The sequence below is a fragment of the Anser brachyrhynchus genome (genome assembly GCF_964034855.1).
Source record: "Anser brachyrhynchus genome assembly, chromosome: 12".
Taxonomy (NCBI): Eukaryota; Metazoa; Chordata; class Aves; order Anseriformes; family Anatidae; genus Anser; species Anser brachyrhynchus.
In genome coordinates, this window is record NC_137707.1 from 77,329 (window position 1) to 89,131 (window position 11,803).

An 11,803-nucleotide genomic window follows, 5' to 3' on the forward strand; every position below is an offset into this window, starting at 1 on the left:
CCTACCTACTGCAATACCTCTGCAATACTTATACCTCTCTTCCCAGCTGCTTTACCTCTGCTGCTCTCCATCTCCAAATCACATTCTTTTAACTGTCACGCAGAGCGGTGGTCCTCCAGGTGCCATAGAGCAGCGCCATTATTTTTTTTCTTTTTTAATTTCAGAACAGCTTCCCTTCAAAACAGCTTTCCGCTTCCCTCTGGAAATGGACAGTAGGTCAAGCCAGTCACCGAGTTGCCAACGCAGAGCTTCACAGTTCCAGAAGGTGCTCTTTCATTCGACCGATTCCTCAGAAGTGTTACCTACCACTAGCAAAAGCAATAAACAGACTGCAAACAGGCACTGCCACATTTGACAAACTTCATGTTTTTAATTTTATCATTTCAAAACAGCAGTCCGCTTGCCTTTACATCTGAAAAGGCAGATCAAACCAGTCACCAAGTTGCCGAACAAGAACTTGACAGTTCCAGAAAGTGCTGTTTCCTTTGACCGGCTCCTCCTAAGGTTTACCTACTGCTGGAAAAAAAGAAAAAAAGACTGTGCCAGCTGCCCTTAAGTACTCACCCAGAGCTTGAGCTGCCCAGAGACAGACCAGATGTCTTTCCCAAAAGAGTCAGGACAATGTATTATTGCACTGTTGGACCACCATGTTAGCTACCATCACTAATTGCCAGGCAGGACAGCTCCAGGCCAAACACACACATAAAAAGGCACACTACAAACATCATGAACAAAACATGGGAAAATAATTACTTTTCATGAATTACTTTTTCAAGAATTACTTTTACATGTCGTCTCAGGGAGGAAGTAACTACCCTGAGCAACGTGCCCTTACCCACTAGGAAGCTGAGCAGCAATGTGAAAAACTACATTTCCCGGCATGCCACGGAAACCAACATGGCCGGCAGGAAGCTCAAAACCCAAAGACCACAACTCCCGGCATGTTGCGGGGCACGAAGCCTGGCAGTTGCTACAGCGCATGCGCATCTCCTCCGTCTGCAGTACCTCCCTTTCGCCAGCAGGTGGGAGCAGAGAGCGACGCGTCACCGCAGCGCCTCTTCGCCTACAGCACCGCTCGCTGTTCGGCCACCAGGTGACACCAGGCGCCGCCGCGCCACCCTGCTCCATGCATGGGCGGAAACAGAACGGCAGGCACGGCTTCCCAGGCCGTCTGCTCGTTCAGGGAAGCGGCGGGAGCCGCGTGGAACACCACACAAGAACGGCAAGAAAAAGCACCCCGCTCCACGGGCACGGAGGAAGTAACTGCCCATCCTAAAAGGCCCCGTGCTGAGCGGCAACGTGAAACTACAGTTCGCAGCATGCTCTGGAAACCAATGTGGCCGATCAAAAGCGCGGCGCCCAAAGACCACAACTCCCGGCATGCTGTGGGGCAAGACGCTCCCAGCCACCTGACCCAGCTGACACCCTGCCCCAGAGTCAAACCCGTGCTTTCTGATCCGCCGCCTACTACCCCAGCCACAGGTCCCGCAGGACCCAGCCGCCCCAACACCCTCCCCTCTGCCACGGACGCCCAGGCCCTCCCTCACCTGCTGCTCCGCAGCAGCCACAGCCCAGGTCACGCTCGCCAATCACTCCCTCTGCGCAGACCAGTCCCAGCACACCTGGCCCAGGGAGCAAACACAGCACAGGCCTACCCCCACCATTGCTGCCCTTGCCCCCCCCCCCGCCTGCAGCCTCCCCAGCAGGGTGGCCCCCACACCCAGATCGCTTGTCTGTGTCCATTGGCTCCCCCATGGACAATAAACACGGGGCCAACACCCCAGCCCCTGCCCCCTCCACACCCAGGAACCTGCACCTAGCAGCACAGCCACGGCCACTTACAGTGTCCACAAACACAGAGGGCAGCACAAGCCAGAAAGCAAACTTTATTAAACTCTTACGCAGGACTCCTGGGAGGGAGACTGCGGCAGAACTCCCTGCCCAGACATTCTCCCCTTCCCCTGGGGGGCTGCGGGGCTCAGGCATCCAGCAGGTCCATCCGTCCGTCTCAGCATCCATGCCCTGGGGAACAGCTGCCTCCTGCAGAAATGGGCTGTGAGGCACAGAAGGAGGAAGAAAAAGGAAAAGGGCACAAGTGGGATACAAGCAGCAAGAGAGGAACTGGGTGGACAGACAGACAGCAGGGCAGAGGGACAGAAGAACCACCCGGGGGGCAGGGAGCGGGACAGGGGTGATCAACGGGGTTGGACAGAGTCCAACAGAGGCACAATTGCGACAGCCAGGATGACCGAGAGTAATAGCAGTTTTACTGACATCAGACAGCATTAGTTTGGGATGAAATCAGAGTTTTGGTTTTTGGATCAGAGATGACTCTGTTGAACAGTCTCTGCCTTTCCAGTATTTGAAAGGAAAAGGCATGAGGATAAGCACACAAGTATGAAGCTATTATTACCAACAGAGATGCTGGAAGTAGGCTTCTCCATATCGCTTTTGGTACTTGTGGAGTAATTGCCTTAAGTAACTAGGCAAATTAAACTAATATTCACATTTTAAAGAAAATGTGCAGCATTGAAAAAGCTTTCAGGGTGCAGGGTAGCTGCGCTACCTAAGCGTTCCCTAGGCCTCCAACTTTACATGCTATTGCACTAGGGGAACTTGGTGTGCTGACTCTAAGGAACAGTACAGAGCGTAGAGCAGAGTGGAGACACCACGGATAGGCTCTGTGATGAGACGGTGACCTGATGCTCTTATGCGCACCAAGACTGATAAGCTGCATGTTTACCATCCTTGTGAGAAAAATCTCAAATAATTTTCTTCAGACAGGATCTTCTGTGAAGCTATTTTATTCGTGATTGCAATGGCGGGCATCCTGTCAATCAGGAACGCATTTTAGTAAACAAATCATAACCTTTTATTCCCTATTACCTGACGCCTGATCACCTCCCCTGTTTCCTCATTGGCTAAGTACTACAGGTTCACAAGCTACTCGACGCTCCTCTATACCACGTATGTACAATTTTTCTGTTTTTTCAACCCTTTAATTTCTCCTTTCTTATGTTTTGAGAACTTGTGATCTTTGTTTTACTGTTCTCACACTGCTCATCTTGTTTTTCTCAAGCTTCTACCTTATTTTGGAACAGTGAGGCCTTCTACTGTCCACTTATCTACAGGTGACCCATTCGGTGATAAACTGGAGCTGATTGATACAGCGGTGCACTAAGGGTTAAGAAGAAGGTTACTCACAGGCATAGAGTGGTAACCAGGCTAGAATAAGAGAAAGTGGGAACCAGTAAGAAGTTGCTAGGCTCGGACGGGCCTATAGAGGGCTATGCATGATCAAAAGGAATGCACTAATCAGAAGTCTGTAACTACGCACGCTAGCTGCGTGCAGTGCATGTAGCTGGTTCAGAAAGCTATATAATATCTGGCATTGGAACAATAAAGGGTCTCCATTTCTCGACTATCTTGGAGTCTGTGTCCTCATTCCCTTCACTTATCTACTTAGCATTTCTCCTTATTATGACTACACGATTACCTTGGAATACAGAGAAGTAATTCTCTACTGCAAAAACACAACTTTGTTTCTCACACCCTGAGCCAACCACCTGTCATGGTTTTGACAGAACGTTGTACTCTAGTGAACTTTTGCTCATTATATCATCACTATAATACCAAAACACACCTCCATCCCAAAAGCTCCATGCCTCCAAGCTGCGACCGCCCCTCACTGAGCACACGCTCTGAATTTCTCAGACCCCTATAGCTTTAAACGAAAGCAAGAAAACTTTACAAATCATAACCAAGATATGCCTGACTAGAGTCACTCAAGCTCCACCTAAAAGGGACAGAAAATAATCACAGAGTCATAGAATATCCCGATTTGGAAGGGATCCACAAGGATCATCGAGCCCAACTCCCGGCATCACACAGGTCAACCCAAAAATTCAGACCATATGACTAAGTGCACAGTCCAAATGCTTCTTAAACTCCGGCAGACTTGGTGAAGCGACTACCGCCCTGGGGAGACTGTTCCAGTGCTCAACAACCCTCTCAGTGAAGAACCTCTTCCTGATGTCTAGCCTGAACCTCTCCTGCCGCAGGTTGACACCATTCCCACGGGTCCTATCACTGGTCTCTAAAGAGAACAGATTGGTGGATAATGTAAATTGGCTTAAGTGAAAGGGGATGTTAGGGAAGATACCATCACGAAGAATACCTTTCTGACTTCCGGGATCAGTCGACGGGCTGAGCCTCTCTTCCCCCCGCACTGGGATGTCGTGGGGTAAGATCTGAATGCTTGGTTGTACCAGGCGTCTCCGTAGAAACTCAGAAATCTCTAGAGCCTTTGTGCCTTTTAATGCGTTAATAGCCAGGACGAGTACCCGTGTATTTCATGCGTGCTCGCTTGCTTTTGCAGACAGTGAATTTATCGCCGGCAATTCCAAAGAACCTGTGTCCCTGTTGCTGTAATAAACTGCCCTTCGTTGCATTGTTCCTAGCTGTGACAGTTCTCATTGAACACAACTAGAGCGAGGGTGTGCTACGTTATTGGTGAATCCGTGACCGTGGTAGTTCAGTACCCCGAATCCGACCAGACCCGTAACAGTTAGTCAGCTACGCCCCTTAACACGACAGTATTTCATAGAGAAAAACATTAAGCCTAAGATTTCTCATCCCTAAGGCCTTAGGGGGGCAGGCCGAGAAGGAACCAGAGATGCTTAGTATGTCTCCTGAGAATCGCAGCTTACAGTTACTACACGTCTTCTGGTCTCATGGGATGAGGCAGAGGTATAATTAATTCCTTCTCCATCTCTCTCTAAAGAGTTTTCCTCCTATCTGTGACAAAGGAGAAAAATGTTATGGTCGTGGAAGTCGTTATACAAAGCCACACTCAGTGAATTCACTATTACAGTTAAGATCGTTTTTAATCGAAAACACCTCAGCAGCAGTGTTACCACTGCAAACATAGCGCTGCACAAAAATTCAACTCAAGATAAAGGAAAGGGCGAGCTAAAAGGACAAATGACGTGACCGAAGGCATCTTCAACAACCATCTGGTAGATGGTTGTCCACAGCCCTTGGATTCCATGGTTGTCTTCCCTGCCAAGTGAATCCTGGAAGAACAAGAAAAGATACACAACATGTCCACAAAAACTTTTGGGGAGGCTACTGAAAAGAAAAACAAAAAAATAGAAACAGCATGCAGCTAGTACGTCAGTTTTGTTAACAGAGTAACATTAACATACTAGAAATTTCCACATTCTATGTAGCCCCAAGGTGGTGCTGGGTACATCCACTGATATTAATGGGGTAGCACGATGTAAGAGATAGTTAATAGACAAGGTACACCTGAGGTGCACAGATTGCATATTCCATGCGACAAAAAAGGCACAGCTTGGCACCCAGTTTGGATCAGCTTGCGTATGAGTCTGCTGATACGTGAGTATATACAGCAAGCAGACAAGTCTTTTACTCCACAGACTCAGTTTCATTTATGTATATACATACATATACATATGTGTATGTATCTCTCTCTCTCTCTACATATATATATATATATAAACAAACAAACGTTGGGAACTTCATAACCACTTGAATAACAATCATTAGCTATGCCTACGCTGAAAGCCAGGACTATGCCTAAGTGATTAAGTAAACACAGAGTCTTATCTGTGAAATGCTGAAAATGCCCCATAACCACTGGGGGGCTTATGCACGGTGTACATAATTTTTACGCAAACACGCATCTTAATACACAAAGAGGAGGGGCGAGGCGGACAAAGGTTTTAGGGACGCGTCAAGACCAGAACAGCCACTGGGCAATCGCTCAGATGTGCAAAGCTCAGCTAAAACCTGCACAAATCCACCGAAAGAAGGAGGCTACCTACTTGTCTGCTTAAAATAACCTCTACAAAGAACGTATTACAAAATCAAAAACGAAACTATCATCCAGCAAAGCAAACGTCTGGAATACAATGGGCTAAAACTGACAGCTGAGGTTTGATTCTTTAGCAATTTCAAAGGTCTTCAGATCCTACCTGACTTCTCGTGCATGGTGGCGTTGCAGCACAGAAATGAGGGGAGCGGGAAGATCGCAACAGGCCAAACGCGGTGCTGAGCTCCTACAGGAGCTGGTGGGATAGCACTGACAAGAGTGAGACAGGCTGTCAGCCTTCTGCACGAGCTGAAGAAGAGGAGCGCCAGTGTCCGAAGAAGCTGTTTCTTCTCATACTTCATTTAATACACACCGTCTTTAAATCCAGGACGTCTTCTTAGGGAAGAGATAAAGAAGTAGAGTTAGCGGCTCCAAGGACACTTCAGGATCTTAGTTCTTTCTATAGTTAGCTGCTATCCACAAAACCAAACCAGTTAAAATAGAGAGTTACATTAAAAATTCTTGATAATAACAAAAGTATGGGATTTAAAAAAAAAGACATGCACGGAAAAGAGGTTAAATTATCTCATTCGTTTCTCAATTCCGCCACAAACTCTATGCTCAGCTCCTCTTAACTCACTCACCCCACTTACCCATCCAAACACAGGGCGGACGCAGCAGTTCTCATCATTCTTGGTAAAAAGACAACATTTTCATGTTTGCTGTCAAATATCATCTCTTTCCAGCACAATTTCCTGCAAGCTATGCTAACTCCTCCAGGCTTTTTAATATATGCTAGAAACTTCACTGTTTTATCTTAATGACCATCTCGGTGGAAGTCGCCGAGCTGCTATCTTTGATTCTGCTGTCTTCACAAATACAAATAAAACAGTACTTCAGCAACAATCTATGACAAACTAGGCAATACATGCATCTACCTCTTACATAAGAAAGGAAAGAATTTGTAGACAACATCCAGAAAGTATTACCTTGTTAGATATCAGAGTGGTGGGGCAGAATGACAATGCTACTCAAGACTGTACTTACACTCCTGGGATTGCACAGGTTTGCTGGAATACAAAAAAAATAAAGTAAGGTCACTATGCGGAACAAGTTCACTCACTCCATTATTACTGTGAATGACAAGAATATTTCAGTAAGCGTTGTTTTAAACCCATGGAAATTTTCAGATTTATGTCAATTTGGCTTCATGAAAACTGAAACTTGCAGCGCAAAGATCATTTATAAAAGCTGTAGCAGGTGAGCTTTTTAGGCACGGATTTTGTCACCTTTTTGGGTAATGTTCGTCTCTCTCCCTCATTACCCCCCTTCCCTCCCCTCCCCCCCCCCCCAAAAAAAAAACAAGAAAAAAGATTAAAGACCACAAACTGGGACTTCTCGGAGGTATGACTCCATTTTTCACCTTATACACACAGTTTCTTCGCTATGCTAAACTTTCACAATGACTGTATAATAGAGTCTTACTAATATTGTTTGTCTGTGAGTTTGATACTACTTCCCCAAGTTGGATGAAACAAGCATTTTTCATTGTGACGGACATCAAAACAAATAATGTCTCTCGTCAGCTATGGAGTCCTGCTGGCAGTATCACCAGCTCACACAGAATCCCATCTAGTTTTTGGGGTCCACCCCATCTATCCTCAGCAGTGGGAAGTTCTTCCAGAAGCAGACAGACTGTTATTCGTTCCTCAATGGAGCTGAGGCTCTGTAAGGCTTTGCTTTTTTCTTCCCTCACTCCCTCTTCTATTTCCAAGCTTTAACTTAAAAGCTAAGCTTGTGGGGCTGGGGGGAATCCCCAAATCAAATCCCAGCCCCAACATCCCATAGTCCCCTACTCTCAGGCCCAGCAATCTACAAATGCACACAATGCTACAGACTGTGGTGGGCAGGTCCTTCAGGGCAGGGATGTCGTCATCTTTTCAGGTGACGTTCAGCTCCCTGAAAGGGCTGAAATACCACATCCATACTCACTTCCCCTACTTGATTCGCACAGGTGTAGTCAGAGGAACAGGGCCACACCAGCACTCCCTGCTCACAAAGCTCACTGCCTACCTCCAGGTTTGCATCGTTTCCTTGTATTACTGTTAATTCTGACACATTTCTGCTATAAAAGCATATCTCAGTGGCATTAAACAACCAAACGCGTGGACTGTGCCGTCTGCAGTATTTTATCCCACACACTCCAATTATTTAATCAGCTGTTGAGCCCGTGCCTCGAGCAAGCATTTTGCTGGGTAACCATCTCCTAGTCTTGAGGGGACACGTGAGAATAATTTTTTCTTGGATAGTATTTACTTCAAATATTCCTGCCAGGCCAGTTTAAGGAATCCACAAATTTCACGGGAGAGAGGCTTGCCTAAATTGATTCTGTCTTTCTGATAATTTGCTCAATGGAGCATTTCTCCCTTCGGTATTTCTGGGGTAATGACAATGACTTGGATTTCAGAGAAGCAAGGTTTGAAAGGATAGGTAGTATCTTGAAATAGATCAGATTTCAGGAGTACAATCTCAATACATTCCAAAACCTAAATTCCACAATGCTGCTTCTGCAATCTGAGGGACAAACTCTTCTGCCACAGATGGGCAGGGATATCAGACCAGCGCACAGGAACACTTCAGGAGTCAGCAGAAGTGGTAACGAGAGCTGCATCACTCTGTGATAGATACCTGTGCCCGAACAAGCTTTCCTTCCGCTCACAGAGGAAAAGAGCTGGCGTCCTACAAAACGTCTCGCGTCTACCACTTTGGAGTGTTCTCAGTCAGCTCGTCTGTACTTCAACTTCCCTTTGAAGGAAGTAGCAAAGTACATAAAAACCTCCTTCCGGTAGCTTGGCACTGACCTGCAAGCCAGCACCAGGAGAAGGGCTGTGTCACACTTCAGCCCGGAGAAGAGAAGGCTCTGGGGAGACCTCATTACTACCTTTAAACACGTATAGTGGACTTACAAAAGAGACAGGCAAGGACTTGTTACCAGGGCCTGTAGCGACAAGGCAAGACAAGTTTTAAACTGAAGGAAGATAGATTTAGATTGAACAAAAGGAAGAAGTTCTTCTCAATGAGGGTAGTAAGACACTGAAACAGGCTGCCCAGAGAAGTTGTAGAGGCCTCATTACTGGAGGTACTCAAAGCTGGGCTGGATGGGGCTTTGAGCAACCTGACCTAGTGCAAGACGCCACTGATCGAGGCAGGGGGGATGGACTAGATTATCTTTAAGCGTCCCTTCCAACCCAAACCACTCTACGATTACGTGAAAGGAATTGCCTCCCAAGTCATTCTTGACTGACTACAATTAGCATTCTGGAAAGCCCTGCAAGCACTTGTTCATTATTTCTAGGGTAATTCTTAAAGCTGAAGCAGACCAAAGTTTTGTCAACAAAAGCCTTTCGGGAGACTACTGAAAGGAAAACCAAGCCAAACCAAAAAAACAGAAACAGCAAGTGGCTATTACATCAGTTTTGTTAACAAAGTAACATTAACGTACTAGGAATTTCCACGTTCTTTACCCTCCACCTTTAAAAAGTCACCCAATTCTGTCAGTGTTCACCATTAGCATTCTTTAAAACTTTCACATGGACATCTGAGAAAAACATTTCAAGTCCCTGTCATCAAGGGAGAAGAGGAAAAAAAATAGGGATGAGGGGGGAAGAAGCACAGCCATTCCTTTCCTCGGTAAGGTGAGCAAAAAGCTCAGGCGCTCGGCAAGAACATTCTTTGAAAGATAAAACAGAAGAAACTGCAGGTTATTTAACCTCACCTTGTCCTGGTTTCAGCTAATATAGAGTTAATTTTCCTCCTAGTAGCTGGTAGGGTGCTATGTTTTGGATTAGGCTGAGAAAAGTGTTGATAACATGCTGATGTTTTAATTGTTGCAGAGCAGTGTTTACACCAGGCCAAGGACTTTCTAGCTTCTCATTCTGTCCTGCCAGTGGGCAGGCTGGGGGTGCAGCAGGAGCTGGGAGGGGATAGACCCAGGGCAGCTGACCCAAACTGGCCAAAGGGGTATTCCATACCATCTGGCGTCATGCTAAACAATATATAGGGGTGGCTAGCAGGACTGGGGGGACCAGCTGCTTGCGGATAGGCTGGGCATCGGTCAGCAGGTGGTGAGCAATTGCATTGCGCATCACTTGTTTGTGCACATTATTATTAGTAGTACTATTATCATTATTATTATTATTTTCCTGTTTTTATAAGCTGTCTTTATCTCAACCCTCAGGCTTCACTTTCCCATTTCTCTCCCCCATCCCAGAGAGGGAGAGGGGAGGACAAGCCAACGGCTATGTGGTGCTTAGCTGCCAGCTACGTTAAACCACAACATGGCTATAGAGTCACATGTATTTGTGCCTGCTCATTTATTCATCTGCCAGTTTATTTTGCTACAGACCGTAGAAACTGCAAGGTTACCACCTTTTGTAACCAATGGGATCTTCGGTAGGAATAGCTGTCTAAAAGAGCCAACAAAATCCCCTTCATCGACAGCCATTTGAACTTTCGTCGTCTAAAAATAGTCCTACAAACATTCCCCAGGATGCTCAACTTCAGCATCTTTCCATTCAACTTGAGGCAGAACAAGCCCTTACCCTGAACATCTTCATCTGGCTCTCCTCTGCTAGCAGAGTAGTACTCTGATACTGACCAGTACGTGCTACAGCCTACTCGCTTACGTGTATTTACTGCAATCTGGTTCGATATGCTCACAGAGAAACCAATGAAAAATCTGCCCTTTCTTTCAGAAAAAAATAATAATAAAATAACTACGACACGGTAAGGAAAAAAAGCTGAACATGCGGTCCTTTACCAACGGGCAGATCCAACATCAGCACAAGGAGTTTTTGGTCATGTGAGCAATCACCTACACCAGCCATCAGGACAAGCCAAACGCACGCACATGAGACTCCATTTAAAAAACATGTAAAGTTCCTTTATAGCTTATGGAAGTAACAACCTACATCTTAGATGCAGTTAGACTGCATCGGTTTAGGGACTGCCTCCTTCCAAAAAAAAAAAAAATCCTCCAATCTGTTCATCTGTTCACAGTTCTGCAAATTCAATCAGGCCTTTGAGCCTGAGGTGCAGGAAAATTACTAGAGCACACCTGGATTTCACCCGGAGGTCGCTACAACTTACCCGGACAGCTGGGACAGACGGGCTGCTCTTTCTCCTGGGAAACCTGCGACTGCAGCACGCCAGCTGCAGCTTTCCTCCCTTCAGCTGCTGCGCCACCTTCGCTCGGCGACAAACCCCGCGGGGGTCCCAGCGGCGGGGAGCTGCTTCTGCCCTGGTGAGCCGCAGGGAAAGGAGAGAGCCGGCCGTCAGCACGCGGGGGGAGGAAAACCTCCGAGGCGCAGCCCGACGATCGAGCGCAGCGAGGACCCGCGCCCGGCCGCCGCAGCCCCCACCCCTCCCGGCCCGACGCTCCGGGGAAGCGACCCCGAAGGCTCTCGTTCGCCTCACCGCCGGCAGCCGCGCTCGCAGCCAGCGGCAACCTGCGCCTCCCGGCGCGCACGGCCCGGCCCCGGCCCCGGCTCGGGGAAAGACCGGCCGCGCACCACAGAACTACAGCTCCCAGCATGCCGCGGGACGGAGCAGTCCATCCGACGCAGAGGGGAGTCAGCCAAGCGCACGCAACCGCCCCCCCCGCGCCGCTTCGCCCCCCTCCCCCCCAGCCCTCCGAAGCCCCGCGCAGTGCAGATCCCGCCGCACGCCCGGTCCGCTCCGCTCCGGCGCGGCGCCGCCCCCGCCCCGCACAAGGGCCGTTTCCGCAGAAGCTGCCGACCGCGTGGCGCCCCAACCGCCCGCCGCCTCGTCCCCTCCCGGCCCGGCCCGGCCCGGCCCGGGGCGGCACCGACCACCAACCTCGTTGCGGCACCGCGCCTCGGCGGCCCGGCCCGAGCTGAGCCCAGCGCGGCCCGGCCCGACAGCTTCCGCCCATAGTGCCGGCAAGCC

The 11,803-nt window shown here is 48.3% G+C and overlaps 1 protein-coding gene across 1 annotated transcript; it reads right to left on the reverse strand.

Annotated features, from left to right (window-relative positions):
- Window positions 1-4,867: 4,867 nt before the first annotated feature.
- On the reverse strand, window positions 4,868-11,467 carry LOC308176541 (uncharacterized protein). Its single transcript, XM_080552426.1, has 5 exons — window positions 11,312-11,467; window positions 10,985-11,135; window positions 6,884-6,906; window positions 6,000-6,232; window positions 4,868-5,075 (listed from the first exon to the last, which is right to left on the reverse strand). Exons 1-4 carry the CDS (start codon window positions 11,449-11,451, stop codon window positions 6,199-6,201), a joined length of 348 nt encoding a protein of 115 aa, XP_080408552.1. The 5' UTR covers window positions 11,452-11,467; the 3' UTR covers window positions 4,868-5,075; window positions 6,000-6,198.
- Between the last annotated feature and the right edge of the window lie 336 nt (window positions 11,468-11,803).

Bases quoted from the DNA above. Each gene is read 5' to 3' on its own strand.
- LOC308176541 (XM_080552426.1), bottom strand. From the start codon at position 11,451: ATGGACTGCTCCGTCCCGCGGCATGCTGGGAGCTGTAGTTCTGTGGTG. The intron at 11,136-11,311 runs GTGAGGCGAACG...GCGGCTCACCAG, and splicing joins TGCGAGCGCGGCTGCCGGCG to GGCAGAAGCAGCTCCCCGCC. The intron at 6,233-6,883 runs GTAAGTACAGTC...CTCTTCCCTAAG, and splicing joins ACCTGTGCAATCCCAGGAGT to AAGACGTCCTGGATTTAAAG.